Below are 27,140 nucleotides of genomic sequence, written 5' to 3'. Positions count from 1 at the left end.
ACTGGTGAACGTTCTCAGGACTACCAGATGCGAGCCTCTTCTGGGTTGCCAGATGTAATGAAGATTTAGCTAACATTAGTTGACCTGCAGCTGCTTTAGTTTCTCCAACCATGACCCAGCTACACATTACGGAAATAGTCTGAGCCAATTAGGGTTGAAGGTGGAAGTAAATACAGCAAAAGGATATTTGGTATTGATCGAACCGTAATTTCATGTAGATTAAGAATTCCAGGTGCCTACAGCGCATATTTGTACCAGAAAAAAGATATACAGCTTTGAATGGACCATGGTATAATGATTATTGGGCCAAAATCGTATATTATCACATATAGATATTAGCTGATATCTCCCATACTGGTAAAATGATCTTTACCAAACTTGGTGTACTTACCATAAGTTCTTGATAAAATTAGTAGGTGTTTAATGTCTTGGGGTCAAAGGTCAAGGTCATGTGAGGTCATACTTGACATGCAATGTTTGTTTTATACCTCTCAAGCAGATTGAAGGATCCTCATTAAACCAAACACAGCTAATTAAGCCTAAGTTAACTGATAAGGCATTAAAGATCATGGGGTCACAGGTAGAGGTTAAAGGTCATGAGGCTATAGCTGGCTGAGGCATAGAATCAACTATCTGAATTGACATTAAAGCAAAACAAACTTTATTTTCTGTATAAAAACAGTTGTTTCAACCTCCATATCTTATTTTAGTATTGTAGTAGTAGCCCCTCTGAAACCAGGGGAAATCAAAATAATTTGCTGTTTTAAAAATGCAAACATCTGTGTGAATACCTGTTTTAAAATAACTGTTACAGTTGATAAATGATATTGGAGTAAAAAACAAAGTACTATTCCATAGCATTCAGGACATCAATAAGCTGAATAGCAGAAGTTTTAGATTAAATCCAAACCATTTCTGTCAAACATCTGATAAACATTGTCATCTTGAGCTATTTCCTTCAACTTAAATTATAATGACAGACAATCGATGTAAATGTCTATGTTGATAGAATAGTGTTAGAAATAAAAACTACCCTTGCATCGCATTGCAATAGTTACAGTATACTTTGTTCCCTGAAGTTGGTAGTAGGCATATAAGCAACGGCAGTAGGACTGATATTACCTAGGATTCTACTAGGTATTATGGTGGGTTTTCAGGATGTGAAGGGATGTAATCATGGGTTTCGTAAGGGTTTATACTATTGCATGGGTTTTCATGTTCCAGAAGAATGTAGTCATGAGTGTCATAAGTCTTAATGCCACTGCATTTGCTGTGAGCAATATGAGGTCATTGTATCTTGTGTAGGCCAGACCAACTATCAGAGGAGTGGGGTGAGTGGAAAAGTACTGGGGGTACCAGGATGAGAGGATCTCCTCCTTACATGGTTAAGGGAGAGGGGGTGTTATCAAGCTGGTGAGGACTGGACAGGACAGGGATGAGGAGGCCACTGTGCCTTATGAGTTAGGGCCTGTCCAGCTAGGAAAAGAATAAGATAAGAAGGCCTTATTTCACCAAACTGGAAGGAACCAGAACAACTTTACAACTTTAGGGTTACACTATTTTACATATGTTACCTATGCATTACATAGGTTTGCATATAGTTTTATGCATGATGGGAACATGGTTTCCATCAATGTAAGCGACCCTGCTTGGTACTGATTGGTGAAGGGTGTTGATGGAGATGGCGTGAGAGGGTGGCACTTCTCAAGGGCTGAGGAGTATAAAATATAGTGTATAGCCATCCGTAGGGGAGATCTTGTCGGGGGCCCCAGCTGATGACATCTCCTCCCTATTGCTTTGATGGTTGGTCTGGACTTTGGTTGGGCTGTACTATCATTGCAATACGGTGAATAAAGATCAACAGTGTTCGGAAAATCTTATATCTACTCTTCTATTGCTTCTTACAACAGTCTCATTTTGTGTCACTTAATGTGCTTTGTAAGAAATTATAAGGTGGCTTGTAACTCATACAATTAAATCCCATTTTTTAAGAGATTGATAAATTCATATTTAATTATATTATTGATATCTACCGTCAAAATCTTCAAAAATATTTAGATATTATTTTTGCCCACCCCTAACTTCAACTGAACAGATAACAACGGACATGCCACTTTACTAACATCAAAACTGGAAGACAATGCTGGTCTTCAGGGTCACAGAAATTGCCAGGAGAAAGTGGACAACGCCTTGTCCATGAAGGGAAAAATAGCAAGGACCACAGTTAGCAGTCATACTAACTTATGGAAAGTCACAACAGCACAGAAAGCTATAATTTACAGCTGCAAGTAGCACTGCTTGTACTGTGGAAAGGACTGCATGGGCAATATTGAAAGAGATATTGGTCAGGTCATGACTATGCTAGTGGAAGTATTTCACTGTTATGTAACTGCTAAGCACATTTGCCTACAGTAATTGCAATCAGATTCTTGATTCTTACATACAAAGGAGGGGTATTAAACTCATTGTGCTGAAGATAGGGACTCCCCATGTCAAAAACAACCAAGTCTATGTTGTGCAACATAAAAAAACACTATATTTACAGTAATTGAATTGAACATGGCATGTTAATTAGCATGTCTCCACCGTCTATAACCTTGTATGTCAGGGGATGAAACTGACCTTAACCTTTGACCCCATGGCCCTGAGTCCCTAAGTTCATCTAAATTGTATAGACAATAAATGTACTAGAGTTAATGAAGATCCATTAGTCTGCTTTGGAGATATGAATCAAATACTGCATGTGAGTTGGGTTCAGAGCTGGCCACAGCACAATTACAGCAGCAACTGCTGTAGTAAATGATATAGCTACTGTTGTTGACAGTAAGAAACAGTGTGCAGCTTTGTTTATTGACTTGTCAAAGGCTTTTGACACTGTAAATCACAGGTTACTTCTTCAAAAACTAACCTCTTTTGGTCTAGATGAAGTTTCCTTTAAATGGTTTAAAAACTACCTCTCTAATAGAACACAGTGGGTAGATGTGACAGGATCAACCTCAGAGCCATTGAGACTAAAAAATGGTGTTCCACAGGGCTCAATTCTGGGACCACTGTTGTTTACATTGTATATCAATGACATCTGTGCTTCAATAGAAAATTGTAAAGTGCATTTCTATGCAGATGACACAATCCTTTATGCCTATGCACCATCTGTAGAGCAAGCCGTGTCATATCTTCAATGTGCATTTGATTGTGTGCAGAAATCCTTGAAAGATCTTAAACTGGTTCTAAATGAAGCAAAAACAAAATATATGATCTTTACTAGACAGAGAAAGTGTGACCTTGATGCCTATAACATTTGTTCCATAAATGGGGCACAAATTGAGGAAGTTTCTCAATACAAATATCTGGGCATTTGGCTAGATAACAAACTAACACATGTGCTAAATCTCACAAAAAAGGTAAAAATTAAATTAGGTGCACTTTACAGGATTAGGTCTTGCTTCTCTTTAGAAAGCAGAATGACCATTATTCAAGCAACTATAATGTCAGTCCTAGACTATGGTGACATTGTGTATATGCATGCAGCCCCTTCCACTCTGAAATCACTTGATGCAGTTTATCACAGTTCACTACGTTTTATAACTGGAGATGGGTTTAAAACTCATCACTGTAAATTATACCAAAATGTAGGATGATCTTCCCTCTATGATAGGAGGGAAAGGCACGGCCTCCTTTTTGTTTATAAGGCATTACTGGGAAAGTTACCTTTATACCTAACTTCTCTTCTGGACATAAAATCAATCTGTCACAATACACGCTCACAGGGTTTTATATCTCTTCAAACTCCTCAAATTAAATCTGAATTTGGTAAATTAGCTTTTACATTTTTTGCATCAAATAAATGGAACAAATTGCAAGAGTTATTGAAATTAGATAGGTTTGTGTCACTAGACCAATTCAAGGGTATGATTGATGATATGGCTGTTGCACAATGTTCTTGCTTTGACTGATATTTTAGACCTTTTATATCATTATTATTATTTATACATTCCCCTTCTTTTCTTTCTATTTATTATTATTATTTTTATTTGATTTTTGTTATTATTATTATTATTATTTGCCTTTTTTATCTTTTATTGTTCTTGTTTTGTTGTTTTGATTATTGTTGTTGTTTTGTAACTCAGGGCATTGCTGTAAAAGAGCTTGATGCTCAGTCAATTTCTCCCTGAATAAAAAACGGTTGATGATGAGTTATTTGTGTGACCCCTTGTAACCTTGACCTTTGACCTCAAGACCTAAATTGTCTTGCCAGCTCTTTGACAACTTATAGTGGGTAAGTAGACCAAGTTTTGATGAATATCTTTCAATTGGTTTAAGAGATATCAGCTAATATCAAGATGTACTACAGAAAATTACGATTCAAATGATACCAAATATGCTTTTGCTGTATTTACTTCCACCTCTGACTCTTTTCTACAGTAGGCTAATTCGCTCAGACTAAGACAGTGAAAACAAAAAATACCTCTCTAACCAACGTAACATATTTAGCTGAAGTTATCGATGCAGATGAAGTTTAGCATAGGCTACCTGTTGTGGAGAAATATGGCCAGCTCTGCGTCAGACTTGATATTCTTCATTTCACGAAGACGTTTCATCTCAGGAAGCTCCTCCGATGTCCACTTAATTTGTTTCTTGTTTTGGAATTTTGGAAATTTTGGACTACAACTGACAGCTGTTGACAGTTGGCCTTTGCTAATTTGGCAACCTAAAATAGGAGGACGTGCTAGCCCATTATTAATACGCTATTCTAGAATTAATCGTTCAAAACATAAACGAAAATTCCAGGAGATTCCGCCCCGTAACTCATTTTTTTCCATTGGTTTTACAGGGTTTTACAGGTTAAGAGTAATGTTGTCAAATAAGCCATTACTTCAATTCATCGTGTTTCCTTACTTTCTGACAACATATGGTGATCATTTTTGGAATGGTTACAATTTATTTTCCATTATTTCCTACATACTGGTCCTTTAAAATAGAAATACTATCAGAAATATTAAATATTAGTTGTAAAACAGAGTAGTTTTATTTGTTATGAATATACAGCCCTTCTAAAATGCAAAACAAAAAGATGATTGAAACTCTCGAGCACTGTAATATGTGGTTTATACCCCTGAGGTATCCAACGGTAAGGTTTAAAAGTGGTGTGAATGCTTGGCTGTTTAGACGGGTGTTTAAACTGATGATGCTTAAGGTATAGGAATAAATGCACTCACTATTATTTTATAGTAATATTCCTTAGGGTCACTTGACATTCATTTCTTGATGTTAATCCTTACATACAGTATATTTTTTGTACTGAAGCTGTGTAAGATGTTGTTAGGGATAATGAGTTATTCATTAAATAATGCTACTGAATGGTAAACAAGAGGCAATGAATGTATACAAAATCCAGTATTACAGTTTTGCTGTAGGTGAGAACACTTTTATTCTCTCATATTACAAAGCATTTATGATGTCTCATTCATTCCAAAGCAACCATAACACTACATGTTTTAATTTCTTATAGAATATGTATTTGCTAAGACTGGCATTGGAGCAACTTTTATTAAACCATTAAATCAGTCGGCATGTATATCTTTCTGAATATAATAGGTATAGGTACGTCATGTGTAATAAAACCAGTATGTCCTATTCAATTATACAGATATGCATGTACTGTGTGTGTGTGTGTGTGTGTGTGTGTGTGTTAATATGAATTCCTACATGTGATACATCAGTGACCATTGATTGAAATGTATTATTAACAATAAATTATTTTCCTTGTTTCAGAAGACCTCAAAAGGATAGTGAAATGGAAAATGAGACAACACCATCACACTTTTATTTCACATTATTTAAGGGTTATGAAAATGTAAGAATAATTTATTTTCTGTTAGCAGTGGTAGTGTATCTTCTCATCATACTTTTCAATCTAAGTATCATACTGGTTGTATTCAAGGAAAAGTCTCTTCATGAACCAATGTACCTTTTAATTTCTTGTCTGTTGTTCAATTCTCTGTATGGCAGTTCTGCTCTTTTTCCCAGACTCTCTGTTGATCTTCTATCTAAGAGTCACTCAATTTCCCGTCCTGCATGTTTCACACAGATATTTGTTATCTACACTTATGCAATATCTGAATACACAGTATTAACTGTTATGGCATATGACAGATATGTAGCCATATGTGAACCACTGCAATATCATAACATAATGACACAAAAGAGAACATTTCTGCTTATTCTCAGTGCATTTTCATGGTCAATCTTTTGGATGGTCCTTGTCATTTATTTTTCTATAAGGTTACCTCTGTGTGGCAGTCAAATACCAAGAGTATATTGCTCAAATTGGTCCATAGTAAGACTTTCTTGTGTGACAACAGTCAGTAATAATATTTTGGGATTTTTTGTCACTGTAACTACAATCTTCCTGCCTGCAGGTTTCATATTGTTCACATACATTAGGATTCTCATTGTCTGTCACAGAGGTACATCGGAAATTAGAGGTAAAGCACTACAAACATGCTTGCCTCACATTGTAAATTTTGTAACCTACTCATTAGCGACATTTTCTGATATTGCACTTAGTCGTTATGAACCTGGCAAAATTCTGAGTGCTATAGCTTTGATGATTTCCCTGGAATTTATTGTGATTCCTCCATTACTAAATCCTCTGATATATGGCCTAAATTTACCAGATATACGTAGGAAGATTCTGAGTCTGGTTGTTTCTTCAAAAAATGTTCTCAGTTCTTAATAACAGTTATTTTAACAATATACTCAGAAAGCTTTCCCTATGAAATATATTATTTCAACAGTTACTTTTTTTTAAAGCCAATACCAGTTTTTCACAATGACCCTTTTGATAGCTATTGGAAAGCCTGCTTATCTATCTGCATAGTTAAGACACAGGTGTAATTTTGGAAGATTTAACACTATTTGATGGAATAGTACAAATATGTATGTGCATATGACTGTGTGAACTAAATACATCTATAATGTTAACACTAATGGCACAATGTTTTATACATGTTGCACACATAACTTATATAAAAATAAAATCTGCATTAGAATGCTCTTACAGTCCTCATGACATAAATGCATGGTGTGAAAAAGTGTTTGCCCCCTCCTGATTTCTTATTTTTTGCATGTTTGTCACACTTAAATGTTTCCAATCAGACAAATTAAATAGATAGATAGATAGATATATAGATAGATAGATACTTTATTGATCCCTAAGGGGAAATTCAAGGGTCTCAGTAGCATACAGACATCACACACAACATGCACTTACAGCAGAAATGGTAAACATAAGTATAGGGCCGGGGCTGGTAAGGTGCCAAGGGGAGTGAGTGTCATGGTGAAGGTGCAAAAAGTAGTCCAACCATAGTCCTTTAGTTATGTGTGCATGGCAAGGTGCTCAAGAGAGTGAGTGTCATGGTGAAGGTGCAAAAAGTAGTCCAACATTAGTCCAACAGTGCAAGAATAAGGTCTAGAGACCAGCATAAATAATATGGACAAATAGGAGAGTAAAGTATAATGTAGACAAGGTAAAATAAAAAACTATGTCAGTGCAAGAACAGGTTGAGGTAATAGGGTTATAGCCATTCATTCATTCAGTATTGTAGCAGAAGCCTGACCGCAGCCATTGATCATGTGTGTTAATATAACATGAAAAACAGTGTAGCAGTAAAACAGTAGTGAAAACATTAGGCTGTGTACATTAGTAAAACAGTAGTAAAACAGTAGTAAAGCAGTAGTGGGCAGTCAGTACTCAAACATGGAGAGGGTGGAGAGGCAGACAGACTAAGCAGAGAAGTCTATCTCTCCTCTTCCCTTTAGTGAGGCATTGAAAAGTTAAATGGCCCTGGGGACAAATGACTTCCTCAGCCTTTTAGTTGTGCATGGCAGTGAGCGAAGTCTCAAGCTCTTTTGCTTTTTGATAGTGCTGTAGAGTGGATGACATTCATTGTCCAAGATGTTGATCAGTTTGTTTAGGGTCCTTTTGTCAGATATTGTGATGCACTCCAGATTAGCTCCCACTACAGAGCCAGCCTTCCTTACCAGCCTGTCAAGTCGCCCAGCATCCTTCTTCTTTGTGCTTCCTCCCCAGCATACCACTGCATAGAAGAGGGCGCTGGCCACAACAGACTGGTAGAACATCCTGAGGAGCTTGCTGCACACATTGAAGGACCGCAGCCTCCTCAGGAAATACAGCCTGCTCTGTCCTTTCTTGTAGAGTGCATCAGTGTTGGCTGACCAGTCCAGTTTATTGTCCAGGTGGAGACCCAGATACTTGTAGGTGCTTACCACCTCCACATTGACCCCATCAATGGAGACTGGTAGCAGAGCGGGCTTAGACCTGCGGAAATCCACCACCATCTCCTTGGTCTTTGAAGTGTTGAGTTGAAGGTGATTGTACTCCTCCTCCTGCCCGTTCCTGATACACCCCACAATTGCAGTATCATCAGAAAACTTCTGCATGTGGCATGACTCAGTGTTGTAGCAGAAGTCAGATGTGTACAGGGTGAACAGGATGGGAGAGAGCACAGTTCCCTGTGGCGCTCCGGTGCTGCTGATCACAGTGTCAGAGAGACAGTTCTTCAGTCTGATGAACTGTGGTTGCTCGGTCAGGTAATCTGTAATCCAGGTTACCAGGTGAGCGTCCACACCCATCTGCAAGAGCTTGTCTCCCAGTCTGAGGGGTTGGATGGTGTTAAAAGCACTTGAGAAATCAAAGAACATGATTCTCACAGCACTTTTCCCCTTGGTCTAGGTGAGAATGTGTCCTGTGTAAAAGATAAGTGATGGCATCGTTTACGCCCACTTTCTCCTGGTATGCAAACTGTAACGGGTCTAGTGCATGGCGTACCTGGGGTCTGAGCATACCTAAGACCAGTCGCTCCATTGTTTTCATCACATGTGATGTTAGAGCGACAGGCCTGAAGTCATTAAGCTCACTGGGGCGTGGTTTCTTGGGGACGGGGGTGAGACATGATGTCTTCCACAGTGTTGGAACTTGTCCGAGATGTAGACTCCAGTTGAAGATGTGCTTCAGTGGCTCCCCCAGTTCAGCAGCACAGGCCTTGAGCAGCCTTGGACACAGTCTGTCAGGCCCGGCTGCCTTACGAGGATGAAGTTTATATCGGTCAAAGATAACACAAGTACATAAACACAAAATGCAGTCTTCAAATGAAGGTTATTATTAAGGGAAAACAAAATCCAAACATGGCCCTGAAAAAGTGATTTCCCCAGCAACAACTGCAATCAAGTGTTTGTGATAACTTGCAATGAGTCTTTTACAGCACTGTGGAGGAATTTTGGCCTACTCATCTTTGCAGAATTGTTGTAATTCAGCCACATTGGAGGGTTTTCGAGCATGACCTGCCTTTTTAAGGTCATGCCACAGAATCTCAGTAGGATTCAGGTCAGGACATTGACTAGGCCACTCCAAAGTCTTAATTTTGTTCTTCTTCAAACTTCAAGGTGGACTTGCTGGTGTGTTTTGGATCAATGTCCTGTTGCAGAACCCAAGTTTGCTTCAGCTTGAGGTCACAAATGGCCAGACATTCTCTTTCAGATTTTTTTGGTAGACAGCAGAATTCATGGTTCCATTGCACAGCAAGTCTTCCAGGTCTTCCAGGTGTTGCTTTTATGCCAGCTGTAATGGGACACACACCTTCCAAAAAGTTCAACTTTTATCTTTTCAGTCCACAGAGTATTTTCCTAAAAGTCTTGGGGATCATCAAGATGTTTTCTGGCATAAATGAGACGAGCCTTAATGTTTTTTGGTCAGCTGTGATTTTCGTCTTCACTGCAAAAAAATATATCTTACCAAGTGTTATAATCCTATATTAAGATTAAAAATCTAGTTAGTATTGTTTTTAGTAAAAAGATACTTACTTTGAGCTTTCTTATAAGATTATTTGCCTTAAAATCAGTCAAAATCTTCTTAAATTAAGACATAAAAACAAGTAAATTTATCTGCCTTAAAATAAGTCAAAATCTTCTTAAATTAAGACATAAAAACAAGTACATTTATCTGCCGGTGGATTAAGTAAATTTATCTTAATTTAAGATAATGTAAGATAAGATTCTTAAATTAAAATACAATGACTTAATCCACTGGCAGATAAATGTACTTGTTTTTATGTCTTAATTTTCTTTCATAGAAATCAGGAAGGGGGCAAATCCTTTTTCACACCATGTAAAAAAGGTTAAGTAAGGGATAATGCCCGACAAGGTGTCCATTCCGTGATTGCTCAACATTAAAGCCCCCTCGACAAGGGAAGTGGAGGGTAAGATCTTTCCCTATGAATTGGGACACCACTATATGCAAATTAGCGTAGCGAACGTGCTCACATACGTCACGTGCAGCGCCGACGTGTCTACCGGTAGTAGCCTGCTACTATTTTTATTCAGGAACATGCCCGTTCCAGCGGTCATCGTTGTGTGGGGGCGTGCTGGTTTGTCTACGTCTGGTTAATCAACAAAGATATATGTGTTCATGTGAATGCCAGGACACACACCTTAAATACTGACGAAACTACCCGGATCAGATATATAACTTTATTTGATGGGCAGACTCTCTCAAAGCACTCAGCAGATAGCCTATCATGAACATCGTCAGATAGCTTCGTGAGATACTAATAACATTAGTGTTCAAAACTCAACAGTCCATCAGATGTGCATCAAACTAACATATTCCAACAAAGTTCGAAATTTTAATATGCTTATTTGCGAAAATATATGAAAAATGTGGCCCGCTCAGTGAGCTCGCACGGTATCCTGGGTAATTTCATCTCCCACTTCGTTTAAAGCCTGCATTGGTCCTGGCTATATTTTGAGGGTTGATTTTAAAGGGAAAATAGCACTTCCCCTTGCTCCCTAAAGTAATGAGACACCCTAGCCCTACACGTGCATGCGCAAAAACGAGGGTTAGGGCAAAAATCTAGGGGTAGGGGAGGTATTGGGACGGGCCCTTAATCCAATTAGAAAATCAAAACCAAAATAATGTAAGTAAAGACTATGTTAAGTGTTCTCTCAGTGATGTCTATATAAGGAAAATGCAATTTCGGTTTGTAAATTGTATGCCATCCTTGTGTACATCCTAACCCAGACTAAAAGGTATAGAGGCACGGATTCACAAGGGGGTGGAGGGGGTGATATTTTTGACCTGATACATTTGCGTAAATAAAAGGCCATACATTGGAAGTATTTTGGCTTTGGTTCTCTTTTGACGCTTCAAGTAGATCTTGCCTTTGTTCAGGGCCGAGGTCAGGGATCTTGGGCTCAAAAAGGTTGGTGACCACTGCCATAGTGCATTGTCATAAAAGTGGTGTGGCTCCTTTAAGACTCCGTTTGTGTGTGTCCTGGAGCATCCTATAATCCAACTATCCAACTTGATCTAACTATGGGCATGGCTAGGCGCTACGTCATCATATCCAAAAAGCCACTTCCGTGTCCAACGCTAATATTCTAACGGTTATGGTGTTCTGTCAACCTGAACGGCAGTAAAATGGTGCAGTGCTGTGTCCCGTGTTGTAACAACAGAAACGATGTCAACAAAACGATATCGTATTACCGATTTCCCCTCGACGAAAAAGAGAGGAAGAGATGGCTGAAGTTGATACGGTAAGTTGGATCTCAAATAATGAACAATAATAACAACTAGAAAAGCATTTCCTGAAGGAAATACAGTGCATGAAAATGCAAAAAATATGATGTAAAATATCATACAGAGTAAAAACAAACTATATTGGTTGCTAGGTAAATGAGGTTTAATATAGTTCGAGTGACTGAACAGTTAAATAGGTGGATAGTTTATATGGCTAAATGATTTGCTTGGTAGATAAGGTTTAATATAGTTTGAATGATTGAACGGTTAAATAGGTGGATAATACTTAACTTAGTTAACTTAGCTAATGTTTTCATTTTTAGTAGTTATGCTAACTAGCATGTTAGCAATGCTAACTATGTTAACCATGTGACTTAGCTAACATAGCTAATCATTTTAGCAGTTTTGCTAAAAATGCTAACTAACATGCTAACATGCTAGCATGCTAACTATGCTAACCATGTGACTTAGCTAACTTCACTAATCATTTTTAGCAGTTATGCTAACTATGCTAACTAGCATGCTAACATGCTAACTATGTTCACCATGTGACTTAGCTAACTTAGCTAATCATTTTTAGCAGTTTTGCTAAACATGCTAACTAGCATGCTAGCATGCTAACTATGCTAACCATGAGACTTAACTAACTTAGCTAATCATTTTTAGCAGTTTTACTAAAAATGCTAACTAGCATGCTAACATGCTAGCATGCTAACTATGCTAACCATGTGACTTAGCTAATCATTTTTAGCAGTTTTGTAAATATTGTAGTGAGGACTTTTATTTTGAAACAGTTTTTGGCAGAGGAAGCAGTTGAACAGGATGTGTAGTCTTAATAGGGCCAGTTTGTATGCTTAAAGCCTGAGACTGGCAGTTGAAACAGGTGGCCGAAACACCTGCCACAGGATTCTAATTGCTGTGATGTCATAAAGGGCAATGTTAAGTCAATGGGGAAATTTTGATAGTTTTTAATTAATAGTTTAAAAAGTATAGAAGTTACAAAGATAAAAAATACATAGCACTCTTGTCCTAAGTAAGACCTACGTAACAAAGTTTGAATGAAGTTTCTACGTTAAACGGTTGAAGCTGCATTAAACGCGTTAGAAGAAGAAGAATAAGAAGAACTAGAAAAGCATTTCCTGAAGGAAATATAGTGCATGAAAATGCAAAAATATGATGAGTTCATATGGTTAAATTATTTGCTTGGTAGATAAGGTTTACTAAAGTTGGAATGACTGAACAGTTAAATAGGTTGATAATTGAAATGGTTAAATTATTTAGGCAGATAGTTGACGATAACTAACAATTGGAATGGCTCCAATGTTTGCTAGTAGTTATGCTAACTATGTTAAAGATAATAATGCTAACCAAGTAACTATGCTAACTAGCATGCTAACAATATTAAAATGTTAACTATGCTAACCATATGACTTAGCTAACCTAACTAATAATTTTTATTAGTTATGATAACTATGCTAATTAGCATGCTAACATGCTAATTATGTTAACCATGTGACTTAGCTAACTTCGCTAATCATTTTTAACAGTAATGTTAACTATGCTAACTAGCATGTTAGCATGCTAACTATGCTAACTATGCTAACCATGTGACTTAGCTAACTTAGCTAATCATTTTTAACAGTTTTGCTAAAAATGCTAACTAGCATGTTAGCATGCTAACTATGCTAACTATGCTAACCATGTGACTTAGCTAACTTAGCTAATCATTTTTAGCAGTTTTATAAAAAATGCTAACTAGCATGCTAACATGTTAGCATGCTAACTATGCTAACGATGTGACTTAGCTAACTTAGCTAATCATTTTTAGCAGTTTTGCAAAAAATGCTAACTAGCATGCTAACATGCTAACTATGCTAACCATGTGACTTAGCTAACTTAGCTAATCATTTTTAACAGTTTTGCTAAAAATGCTAACTAGCATGCTAACATGCTAGCATGCTAACTATGCTAACCATGTTACTTAGCTAACTTAGCTAATCAATTTTAGTAGTTTTGCTAAAAATGCTAACTAGCATGCTAACAAGCTAGCATGCTAACATGCTAACTATGCTAACCATGCTAACTAGCTACAGTGGGTAAGAGTCATAGTTGATGACAAGTAACAGTTACAATGGCTGAACAGTTAAAAAGTTCAGTAGTTTAAAGGGTTAAATTGTTTAACAATGAAATATTGTAGTGAGGACTTTTATTTTGAAACAGTTTTTGGCAGAGGAAGCAGTTGGACAGGATGTGTAGTCTTAATAGGGCCAGTTTGTATGCTTAAAGCCTGAGACTGGCAGTTGAGATCCAGGTGGCCGAACACCTGCCATAGGATTCTAATTGCTTAACGGCTCTATTGTGATGTCATCAGCCCATGTTAAGTCTATGGGGAAATTTTGAACAGTTTTTAATTAATAGTTTAAAAAGTAAAAAAGTTACAAAGCTGAAAAATACATAGCAGGCATGTCCTAAGTAAGACCTACGTAACATAGTTTGAATGAAGTTTCTACGTTAAACGGTTGAAGCTGCATTAAGTGCGTTAGAAGAAGAATAAGAACTAGAAAAGCATTTCCTGAAGGAAATACAGTGCATGAAAATGCAAAAAATATGATGTAAAATATCATACAGAGTAAAAACAAACTATATTGGTTGCTAGGTAGATGAGGTTTAATATAGTTGGAATGACTGAACAGTTAAATAGGTGGATAGTTTATATAGTTAAATGATTTATTTGGTAGATAAGGTTTAATATAGTTGGAATGATTGAACGGTTAAATAGGTGGATAATTTAAATGGTTAAATTATTTAGGTAGATAATTGACGATAACTGACAGTTGGAATGGCTCTAATGTTTGCTAGCAGTTATGCTAACTATGTTATCAAAGATAATAATGTTAACCAAGTTACTTAACTTAGTTAACTTAGCTAATGTTTTCATTTTTAGTAGTTATGCCAACTATTTTAACTAGCATGCTAACATGCTAACTATATTAACCATGTTACTTAGCTAACTTAGCTAATCATTTTTAGAAGTTTTGCTAAAAATGCTAACTAGCATGTTAACTATGCTACTTAGCTAACTTAGCTAATCATTTTTAGTAGTTTTGTTAAAAAATGATAACTAGCATGGTAGCATGCTAACTATGTTAACCACGTTACTTAGCTAACTTCGCTAAACATTTTTAATAGTTATGCTAACTATGCTAACCATGTGACTTAGCTAACTTAACTAATTATTTTCAGCAGTTTTGCTAAAAATGCTAACTAGCATGCTAACATGTTAGCGTGCTAACTATGCTAACCATGTGACTTAGCTAACTTAGCTAATCATTTTTAGCAGTTTTGCTAAAAATGCTAACTAGCATGCTAACATGTTAGCATGCTAACTATGCTAACCATGTGACTTAGCTAACTTAGCTAATTGTTTTTAGCAGTTTTGCTAAAAATGCTAACTAACATGTTAGCATGCTAACTATGCTAACCATGTGACTTAGCTAACTTAGCTAATTGTTTTTAGCAGTTTTGCTAAAAATGCTAACTAGCATGCTAGCATGCTAACTATGTTAACCATGTGACTTAGCTAACTTTGCTAATCATTTTTAGCAGTTTTGCTAAAAATGCTAACTAACATGCTAACTATGCTAACCAAGTTACTTAGCTAACATAGCTAACTAGCTACAGTGGGTAAGAATCATAGTTGATGACAAGTAACAGTTACAATGGCTGAACAGTTAAAAAGTTCAGTAGTTTAAAGGGTTAAATTGTTTAACAGTGAAATATTGTAGTGAGGACTCTTATTTTGAAACAGTTTTTGGCAGAGGAAGCAGTTGAATAGGATGTGTATGTCTTAAATAGGGCCAGTTTGTATGCTTAAAGCCTGAGAATGGCAGTTGAAACCATAGACTGTATATATAGAACTGGACAGTGTGCCGTCTGTTAAGAGTGATGCGAGCGCTAGTCCAGAGCCCCCTGGTGGCTGGTTGCAGTACAATGTGTAACTCCGCCCATCCCCATGTATTTCAATGGCCAAGTAGCCAACTTTCCTTGTCACTTTTCTCACCTAAAACTATTTTTGTATCTACAACTTTTTATTCGAAAAAATAGTTTTCAAGATGCTTCAATACACACAATTTTTCTTTTCTCGCTGAAATAATTTTTTTTAATGTTATATTAACAAATCTAAAAAGGGCGTGTTTACACCTATGATTGACAGCTGGCTGGCTGCAGACACGACGCTTTGTCCATTATGTTTTAACGTCTAGGCTGCAGACACTACCACGTCATCGCTCACTTATTTTAACGACACCTGATTTCGACACATAATCTAACCTAAATAAGTGTTGCTGTTATTATCATTAGGCTATATCTTATCACAGTCTGACTAAATACAAAATTGATAGTCATACATTGTGTAGTTGTTTGTAAGAGAGAGACATCGTTGTTAGTTGTGACAGATTCTTTGTGAAAAAAGATATGTGCTGTTCTTTCGTAGATGCTAAGTATATTAGCTCATAGCATGCTACATCATGCTAGCATTAGCTAGTTGATATGTAAAGTAAAAGGGCTCTGCTATATTGAAGTGACGTTAGCCATAGTCACCATCATTTACAGTCCTACTTGTTTCAAATGGTTTAACGTAACCAGTGATTGCCGCCATCATCGTTGCAACTTCATTTGAATACACTTAAGTCACTGGAGAAGGCGATGTTAAGTTTCATTAACGTTAACTCTTGCTTAGCAAAGTTTCATTAACGTTAACTCTTGCTTGCTAGTTTTGCGAATGGCAATAAACGCCACCTAGGTCGACAACCTCGGTATGCCCATTTATGAATCAGCCCGACAAATAACGTTACTTGTGTTTTAGTGAAAACATTATTGGACCATAGCTTAACGTGAGGAGGGATTCAAAGTTACAAATGCTTAGTATGCTCAGAACAGCGGTATCTGAAAATGCGTTAAGGTATCGTTGTTACCTGCGATTGCACTGCTGGAGAAGCATTTTGCATTGGTATGATTTGATCAGGTCTTGCCAGTGATGTGTAATCCTCCCGTAGACGTACATCATTTCAAAATAATACGTCTAAATTGAAAACTGTGAGAACTCATTGATAGGCTCTCTCAATATGTCTGTAATCGTATGCCTCTACCACAGGCTTGCTAGTCAGAGAGGGTGCTCCATTATAAATCAAAAATGTAATATTGCAGCCTTCATGTCAGCTGTAAAAATATGAGAACATGGACCTACTACATCAGGATACTCCGTAAACATTTTACACATAATCAGGAAGCTACTTTGCTGTTCAGTGTGTGATGTGTTTAAAGTGGTACTACGTTTAAATAAACATTTTTATTCTTTGTTTCAAGTGCATAAGAAAATACCACATTATGATGATGGTTATGGTTACCCTCAACAAATACAAAACAATATAATACTTAAAACAGGGATCAATCAATAGCCTAATGAAATAAACAATGAAAATGAGTGGGGAAAGCAATAATAAATAATAATACCCATTCAATCAATAATATAATAACAATAACATGGTAAGACTACATTAAGGAGAATATCAATAATAAACAATGTCAAATTAATCAACAGCCTATAATGAAAATAAAACAGTACTACTGCATACAAACCATAATGTATAAGAAGTGCTTAAAAGACCAAAAACTATCACAAGAACGAAGAGCACTGGCAACTCATTCTACCAACATGGAACCACTGAGGAAAAGAGTCTTGAATTTGACCTAGCGTTTAAGACTGGTCGACACAACAGACGCTCATCAGAAGACCGCAGTGGGCGGTTGGGGATGTATAGCTTGATCAGTGAATTAAAATAACAAGGAGCAGATCCAGTCAGTGTCCTATAGGCCAAAGTGAGAGATTTAAATTTAATTCTGGCTACTGTAGGGAGCCAATGGAGAGTAACTAGGAGAGGAGTTACGATGTGTCCTCTTTGGCTGATTGAAGACCAGTCATGTTGCAACATTCTGAATGATATATCACACAAAAGAAATAAAAAAAAAAACATTCAATATTGATTTAGTATCAACCAATAATTATTCTGATATTAATATTCTTGTAACGTCTACATCTTTGTGTAGGCTACAGTTAAATACTAAGCAATGGCCTCTGACTTAAATATCAAGGCAGTTAAATGACCGTGGTATGGTATAGTCTACGTGATACACAGGACTACACAGTAAACCCATTTAAAAAGCATCATCATCTCAGTATACCCATTTAAAATAGGCAAGGATACGTATTCAATAACATTTGGGGTTGCTCACAGTATACCCACCACTGCAACTAACTAACTAGACTACACCACTGGTTAAATGGCGCATTGCAATTTACAATTTGTGTGAGTTCAGGGGCATACAGAAAGTTGAAGTTTGGGTGACATCAATAAAGAAAATAGAAACAAAGGGATGTGTACAGCCTCAAGTATGAATGATGTCACATTAACAGAAGGTTCAGAGCAGCGGCAGACCTTTCTTGGTGCCACACAAGTTATTGAAAGTCATGTGTTTTCAGAACGTAGTGGTGCTGTGCAATGTCCCATGTATAAGGGGCTTCAGGTTGATCCAGTGACCGTGGGTGATGTCAGGGAGATGGATGTCAGGGGACTTGGAGAAAGGAGGAGGACATGCCACCTCAGACCACCCCAGCCAAACCACTTCACGTAGGCATTCCCTTGCTTGCAGACTAATGTAGACCATGGAGACCACCTTGCCGCCACCTCCAGTACATTCAGCCATCTTACCTGCAAAAAGGAAAGTTACAATAAAGTTAGTCAGACAATTTTACAACATTGCAAAGCATCTAATCAGGCACTCAACACCACTAATTAATATATTAATTAAATATATGTGTGCAATAAACTTCACAGCCTACCTAATGTTAACTACACATTTAAATATGCGGTGGTAATGTTATTAACTTGCGTCAGCTTGAAAAATAACGTTATCAGTATGGCTGATCATGGACGTTAGATGACAAACTAAGGTCTTTCTCAAATGTTCACCGATATCCCTGGGAAGTGACTGGTTCTTGGCGTAGTGTTTAATGCAGGCGTTTCATTTATCGATCATTCACTTGGTCTACAACTACCGACCTATTTCTTACAATCTATGCTACCGACCTACCATCACAGAAGTAGCTCTCAGGGATTAAAGTGAAAAAAAATCGTTTGACTGAACTTTTTTCAGGTCATAAGTTGTTCAATCTACCTATAGAGATAGCACCCCTTTTGCGGTCGCGACCTATTGGTTTTTAATGTACAAAAAGATGCAAACAGCAAAGTAAAGGGAGTATTCGCCTTATTCACACAGCGGCCATTGTTTAAACCAAAACGAGGCTACAGGGTACACTTACTATATAATTAATGCCACCTACAGGTGAATGCATAGAACATAACAATCCTGTAGCCTCGTTTTAGCCGCCAATGGCCGCCATGTGAATAAGGCGAATTGAGAGTGTTCTTGATTGAGATTGAGTTTTCCTGATGAACAAAAATATATTTTAGTACCATCCCTGACCATTGCTGATTAGCCATTGCTGTTCTTTTCTACTGCAGCAATATTGTAGAAAGGCTTTAACACACTCTTATTTAATTACTTCAGGCCAAAAGTGTTTAAAGGGGAGATTTTTTTCTTGTTAATATGCAATTCAACACCAAGTAAAATCTATAAAATCAAGTTTGCAAGACTTCCCATTTCCTCATCAAAGTAACAAATCAGAACATTCTAGATATTGTTCATATTTCCATTTGTTGCCTCATCCGCATTTAATGATAACATGGTAATTTTGAGTTTTACAGACAACTCAGTTTTCCAATGAGCAGCAATACTGTGTGTGCTCATGCAGGAGGTCTGCGCATTTGTAACGACAATCTGGAGACGGCGCTTGTTTTCAGCAACAGATTGTAGAAGGTTGACAAGAGGTTGCGCTATGAAAGAACATGCGTAGCCTACTTTCTAAACGTAAAAACGGTCAGCCATAGATAAACGTAGCCTACCTCTGTCGTGGTGGCTAGTTGCACCAGGTAGGGAAGATGTCCTGAAGTGCACGAACGTTAACCTTATGGCGGTCTTCTGATTGGTGGCGTGCTAAAACGTTTTCCTATTGCATCCATAAACAATTTTCTTGCAGCGAACCGCGCAAAAGCAAACTCCTGGCACTTTAAATTTCTTTACACCATGGCTTGTTAGTTCTCCCCCGTTTCCTACAGCTGCCCAGCTGCATTTATTTTTTAACTTTTGACACCTGCCTTCCTTTAGCAACAACGCATCCATGACAGCTAGTGGCCTTGCCAAATAGACGCACACAAATCATGACGCTAATATGCGAGGTTCTGGTAGGCCCACTGGTTATGGTTTTGTGCTATAAATTAATAATATTTTATAGCAAAGTTTTAAGTTGACTATTTTATTTGTATGGTTATTTTTTGTCAACATACACTCACAACCTATTGTCGTTAAAAGTGAGGCCTAAGCAAAATAGGCTACAAGGCTGTCTGTGCGTCACAAACACGACTGACCCCCTTACTCGACACGCTCAGTCAAAACCTTCCGTCGCAAATTGTGAAAAACATTGTTGTATGTTATGGTTATGGTTATGGTTATGGATTTAGCAGACGCCTTTGTCCAAAGCGACATATAAATACAAAACAACATAATAATATTTAAAAATGAACAGGGAACAGATTAAAATCTAGGTCAAATATAGTAAGGAGAATAGTTGTAGTACACAATAATATCAATTCAATCAATAGCCTAATAAAAAAAGCAATGTAAAAAAGGGGAAAGGCAATAATAAAACAATAATGTCAATTCAATCAATAATATAAAAACAATAACATGCTAAGACTACATTAAGGAGAATATCAATAATAAACAATAATGTCAAATTAATTAACAGCCCAATTAAAATAAAAACAACATTATATAAACCATAACACATAAGCGCTTAAACAACTAAGTATATGTTGAATAGGAATGTCTTTAGACCCCTCTTAAACGACCCAAAACTACCACAGGAACGGAGAGCACTGGGCAGTTCATTCCACCAACATGGAACCACTGAAGAAAAGAGTCTGGAATTAGACCCAGTTTTTATGACTGGTCGACACAACATACGCTCACCAGAAGACCGCAGTGGGCGGTTGGGCATGTAAGGCTTGATTATTAAATTAAAATAACTAGGAGCAGATCTAGTTAGTGTCCTATAGGCCAAAGTGAGAGATTTAAATTTAATTCTGGCTACTATAGGGAGCCAATGGAGAGTAACTAGGAGAGGAGTTACATGTGTCCTCTTTGGCTGATTGAAGACCAGGCGTGCTCCAGCATTTTGAATCAGCTGTAATGATCTTGTTACACAAGCGGGTAAGCCAGCTAATAGTGAATTACAATAGTCCAGCTTAGAGATGACCATGGTCTGAACAAAAAGTTGTGTGGAATCTTGTGTCAGATAAGGTCTGATCTTCCTAATGTTGTAAAGCATAAACCGGCATGATTTTGCAATAGAAGCTATATGCTCAGAGAAGTTAAGTCGGTCATCAATTACAACGCCCAAGTTTCGTGCCGATCTAGTTGGGGTCAGTGAAGTTGAGTCAAGCTGGATGTTAATCTGTTGGGGAATAGCTGTTTTAGCTGGAAACACCAAAAACTCTGTTTTTGAGAGATTAAGCTGAAGGTGCCGATCGATCTTTCATCCAGGCTGAAATATCCTTAAGGCATGCAGAAATCCGGTGGGAAACACTAGAGTCATCAGGTGGGAAAGACAGGTAAAGTTGAGTGTCGTCTGCATAACAGTGATAGTCAAATCCATGGGAGCGAATGGTATCACCTAAGGAAGTGGTGTAAATAGAGAAAAGCAAGGGTCCTAATACTGATCCCTGAGGCACACCTGTGGTGAGGGCATGAGACTTAGATACCTGTCCCTGCCAAGACACGTTGAAAGAACGCGCTTTAAGGTAAGATTCAAACCAGTCAAGAGCTTTTCCAGAAATTCCCAGTTCAGATAGTATAGATAGGAGAATGTCATGGTTAACAGTATCAAAGGCTGCAGATAAATCTAGTAGAATTAATACTGATGACTGAGCAGAGGACTTAGCTACTCTCAATGCTTCAGTCACAGACAGAAGAGCAGTTTCAGTAGAATGACCACTCTTGAAACCAGACTGCATAGGGTCTAGTAGATTATTCTGATGAAGAAAGTCACAAACTTGCTTGAAGACCACTTTCTCCAAAACCTTTGACAAGAAAGGAAGAAGGGAGACAGGTCTGTAGTTCTTCACCTCAGTTGGATTAAGTGTACTTTTCTTTAGCAGAGGTGTAACCCTAGCCTGTATGTCATAACAGACGGGATAATAAATTGCATAGGCTACGGTTTATATTGCGTCGCTTTACACATAATGTTAGTTGCATTGATTAAAAACTGTAACAATAATAGTAGCCTACATCGGGTGGCATAGCAGGCTATCTGTTCAAGTCATAGGTGAAACCCAAAATGAATGACCTCCCCTGACAAGAGTTCGCGATAGTAAGTGTCTACATTGATGCACGGAAAGAACACAGCCTCCGAATTCGCACATAGAGCTCACAATATCATATCCAAAAAAGTTAAACGGATTGGCCAACCTCATCAGCTGTCTCGATTGTGTCACTATAATCCAACTTTTAGACCGTTATAGTCCTCCATACGACCTTTGCTTTTCCTTTTTTAAGGCAACTACAAATATTAGGTAAATGTTTAAAGACCTAATAGTGTTCTTGCTAACATGCTAGCATGTTAACTATGCTAACCATGTGACTTAGCTAGCTTAGCTAATCAATTTTAGCAGTTTTGTAAAAAATGCTAACTAGCATGCTAACATGCTAGCATGCTAACTATGCTAACCAAGTTACTTAGCTAACTTAGCTAACTAGCTACAGTGGGTAGGAGTCATAGTTGATGACAAGTAACAGTTACAATGGCTGAACAGTTAAAAAGTTCAGTAGTTTAAAGGGTTAAATTGTTTAACAGTGAAATATTGTAGTGAGGACTTTTATTTTGAAACAGTTTTTGGCAGAGGAAGCAGTTGAACAGGATGTGTAGTCTTCATAGGGCCAGTTTGTATGCTTAAAGCCTGAGACTGGCAGTTGATGCAGGTGGCCCGAACACCTGCCATAGGATTCAAATGGTTAAATGATTTGCTAGGTAGATGAGGTTTAAATATAGTTGGAATGACTGAACTAGGTAGATGAGGTTTAATATAGGAATGACTGAACTAGGTAGATGAGGTTTAATATAGTTGGAATGACTGAACTAGGTAGATGAGGTTTAATATAGTTGGACTGACTGAACAGTCAAATAGCTGGATAGTTTAAAAGGTTAGCCTGAGAAACTGATAGGGTGCAGGTGGCCTGGCCACCTGGCCTAGGATTCTAATTGCTTAACGGCAGTCTTAATAGAGCCATATTGTATTCTTAAAGCCTGAGACAGAGTATATAGTTTGAAAGTTAAATGTAGATAGTGTAATGGATGTTGATAGACAGAAAGTTGAATGGATGTTGATAGGCAGATTGTTTAATGGATGTTGATGGATAGTTTAATGGGTGGATGAGTGAATGGTTTGAAGAGGATGAATGGATAGAAAGTTGGATGAAATGTGTCTTATATCCTTGTAGAAGTAGAGACACAGAGAGAGTTGGTCTAGTTCAGTAGAAAGCAGTTGATACAGGTGCAATCAGTTGAACTGATTCTTTGATGGGGCCTAGATGAGCAGCTGGAAGATGATACCAGGTGCAAATCAAGTTAATTAGTCCATTGTGATGTCATCAGCCCATGTTAAGTCTATGGGGAAATTTTGAGCAGTTTTTAATTAATAGTTTAAAAAGTATAAAAGTTACAAAGATGAAAAATACAAAGCCCACATGTCATAAGTAAGACCTACGCAACGCAGTTTGAATGAAGTTTCTACGTTAAACGGTTGAAGCTGCATTAACTGCGTTAGAAGAAGAAGAATAACTAGAAAAGCATTTCCTGAAGGAAATATAGTGCATGAAAATGCAAAAATATGATGAGTTCATATTGTTAAATTATTTGCTTGGTAGATAAGGTTTAATATAGTTGGAATGACTGAACAGTTAAATAGGTTGATAATTGAAATGGTTAAATTATTTAGGCAGATAGTTGACGATAACTAACAGTTGGAATGGCTCCAATGTTTGCTAGTAGTTATGCTAACTATGTTAATTAAGATAATAATGTTAACCAAGTTACTATGCTAACTAGCATGCTAACAATGTTAAAATGTTAACTATGCTAACCATATGACTTAGCTAACCTAGCTAATCATTGTTATTAGTTATGATAACTATGTAACTAACAGTTGGAATGGCTCCAATGTTTGCTAGTAGTTATGCTAACTATGTTAATTAAGATAATAATGTTTACCAAGTTACTATGCTAACTAGCATGCTAACAATGTTAAAATGTTAACTATGCTAACCATATGACTTAGCTAACCTAGCTAATCATTGTTATTAGTTATGATAACTATGCTAATTAGCATGTTAACATGCTAACTATGCTAACCATGTGACTTAGCTAACTTAGCTAATCATTTTTAGTAGTTTTGCTAAAAATGCTAACTAGCATGCTAACATGCTAACTATGTTAACCATGTGACTTAGCTAACTTAGCTAATAATTTTTAGCATTTTTATAAAAATGCTAACTAGCATGCTAACATGCTAGCATGCTAACTATGCTAACCATGTGACTTAGCTAACTTAGCTAATCATTTTTAGTAGTTTTGCTAAAAATGCTAACTAGCATGCTAACATGCTAACTATGCTAACCATGTGACTTAGCTAACTTAGCTAATCATTTTTAGCAGTTTTGCAAAAAATGCTAACTAGCATGCTAACATGCTAGCATGTTAACTATGCTAACCACGTGACTTAGCTAACTTAGCTAATCATTTTTAGTAGTTTAGCAAAAAATGCTAACTAGCATGCTAACATGCTAGCATGCTAACTATGCTAACCATGTGACTTAGCTAACTTAGCTAATCATTTTTAGCAGTTTTGAAAAAAATGCTAACTAGCATGCTAACATGCTAGCATGCTAACATGCTAACTATGCTAACCATGCTAACTAGCTACAGTGGGTAGGAGTAGTCATAGTTGATGACAAGTAACAGTTACAATGGCTGAACAGTTAAAAAGTTCAGTAGTTTAAAGGGTTATATTGTTTAACAGTGAAATATTGTAGTGAGGACTTTTATTTTGAAACAGTTTTTGGCAGAGGAAGCAGTTGAACAGGATGTGTAGTCTTAATAGGGCCAGTTTGTATGCTTAAAGCCTGAGACTGGCAGTTGAAACAGGTGGCCCGAACACCTGCCATAGGATTCTAATTGCTTAACGGCCGTATTGTGATGTCATAATCATAATGTTAAGTCAATGGGGAAATTTTGATTAGTTTTTAATTAATAGTTTAAAAAGTATAAAAGTTACAAAGTTGAAAAATACAAAGCTCACATGTCCTAAGTAAGACCTACGTAACATAGTTTGAATGAAGTTTCTACGTTAAACGGTTGAAGCTGCATTAAGTGCGTTAGAAGAAGAATAATAATAACTAGAAAAGCATTTCCTGAAGGAAATACAGTGCATGAAAATGCAAAAAATCTGATGTAAAATATCATACAGAGTAAAAACAAACTATATTGGTTGCTAGGTAGATGAGGTTTAATATAGTTGGAGTGACTGAACAGTTAAATAGGTGGATAGTTTATATGGTTAAATGATTTGCTTGGTAGATAAGGTTTAATATAGTTGGAATGATTGAACGGTTAAATAGGTGGATAATACTTAACTTAGTTAACTTAGCTAATGCATTTTTAGTAGTTAGCAATACTAACATGCTAACTATGTTAACCATGTGACTTAGCTAATCTAGCTAATCATTTTTAGCAGTTTTGCTAACTATGCTAACTAGCATGTTAACATGCTAGCATGCTAACTATGCTAACCATTTTACTTAGCTAACTTAGCTAATCATTTTTAACAGTTTTGCTAAAAATGCTAACTAGCATGCTAACATGTTAGCATGCTAACTATGCTAACCATGTGACTTAGCTAACTTAGCTAATCATTTTTAGCAGTTTTGTAAAAAATGCTAACTAGCATGCTAACATGCTAACATGCTAACATGTTAGCATGCTAACTATGCTAACCATGCTAACTAGCTACAGTGGGTAGGAGTCATAGTTGATGACAAGTAACAGTTACAATGGCTGAACAGTTAAAAAGTTCAGTAGTTTAAAGGGTTAAATTGTTTAACAATGAAATATTGTAGTGAGGACTTTTATTTTGAAACAGTTTTTGGCAGAGGAAGCAGTTGGACAGGATGTGTAGTCTTAATAGGGCCAGTTTGTATGCTTAAAGCCTGAGACTGGCAGTTGAAACAGGTGGCCCGAACACCTGCCATAGGATTCTAATTGCTTAACGGCTCTATTGTGATGTCATCAGCCCATGTTAAGTCTATGGGGAAATTTTGATTAGTTTTTAATTAATAGTTTAAAAAGTATAAAAGTTACAAAGATGAAAAATACATAGCACCCATGTCCTAAGTAAGACCTACGTAACATAGTTTGAATGAAGTTTCTACGTTAAACGGTTGAAGCTGCATTAAGTGCGTTAGAAGAAGAATAATAATAAAATGCCTTGGAATAACAGTACAGTGCATTTTCATGCACTGTAATAATAACTAGAAAAGCATTTCCTGAAGGAAATACAGTGCATGAAAATGCAAAAAATATGATGTAAAATATCATACAGAGTAAAAACAAACTATATTGGTTGCTAGGTAGATGAGGTTTAATATAGTTGGAGTGACTGAACAGTTAAATAGGTGGATAGTTTATATGGTTAAATGATTTGCTTGGTAGATAAGGTTTAATATAGTTGGAATGATTGAACGGTTAAATAGGTGGATAATACTTAACTTAGTTAACTTAGCTAATGTTTTCATTTTTAGTAGTTATGCTAACTAGCATGTTAGCAATGCTAACCATGTGACTTAGATAACCTAGCTAATCATTTTTAGCAGTTATGCTAACTAGCATGCTAACACGTTAGCATGCTAACTATGCTAACCATTTTACTTAGCTAACTTAGCTAATCATTTTTAGCAGTTTTGAAAAAAAATGCTAACTAGCATGCTAACATGCTAGCATGCTAACTATGCTAACCATGTGATTTAGCTAACTTAGCTAATCATTTTTAGCAGTTTTATAAAAAATGCTAACTAGCATGCTAACATATTAGCATGCTAACTATGCTAACTATGTGACTTAGCTAACTTAGTTAATCATTTTTAGCAGTTTTGAAAAAAATCCTAACTACATGCTAACTAGCATGCTAACATGCTAGCATGCTAACTATGCTAACCATGTTACTTAGCTAACTTAGCTAACTAGCTACAGTGGGTAGGAGTCATAGTTGATGACAAGTAACAGTTACAATGGCTGAACAGTTAAAAAGTTCAGTAGTTT

The 27,140-nt window shown here is 36.8% G+C and overlaps 1 protein-coding gene across 1 annotated transcript; it reads left to right on the top strand.

Moving 5' to 3' along the window:
- Positions 1-5,794: 5,794 nt before the first annotated feature.
- Positions 5,795-6,736, top strand: LOC143122198 (olfactory receptor 10J1-like). The gene has a single exon (XM_076283057.1). It carries the CDS (start codon positions 5,795-5,797, stop codon positions 6,734-6,736), a length of 942 nt encoding a protein of 313 aa, XP_076139172.1.
- The last annotated feature ends 20,404 nt before the right edge of the window (positions 6,737-27,140 follow it).

The sequence above is a fragment of the Alosa pseudoharengus genome, unplaced genomic scaffold (genome assembly GCF_046254945.1).
Source record: "Alosa pseudoharengus isolate Yale_2024_CS ecotype anadromous, Long Island Sound unplaced genomic scaffold, YU_APseudo_1.1 YU_APseudo_1.1_scf_13, whole genome shotgun sequence".
Classification (NCBI taxonomy): Eukaryota; Metazoa; Chordata; class Actinopteri; order Clupeiformes; family Clupeidae; genus Alosa; species Alosa pseudoharengus.
The sequence above is the reverse complement of the archived record's forward strand: the minus strand, read 5'-3'. Positions and strand labels throughout refer to the sequence as shown.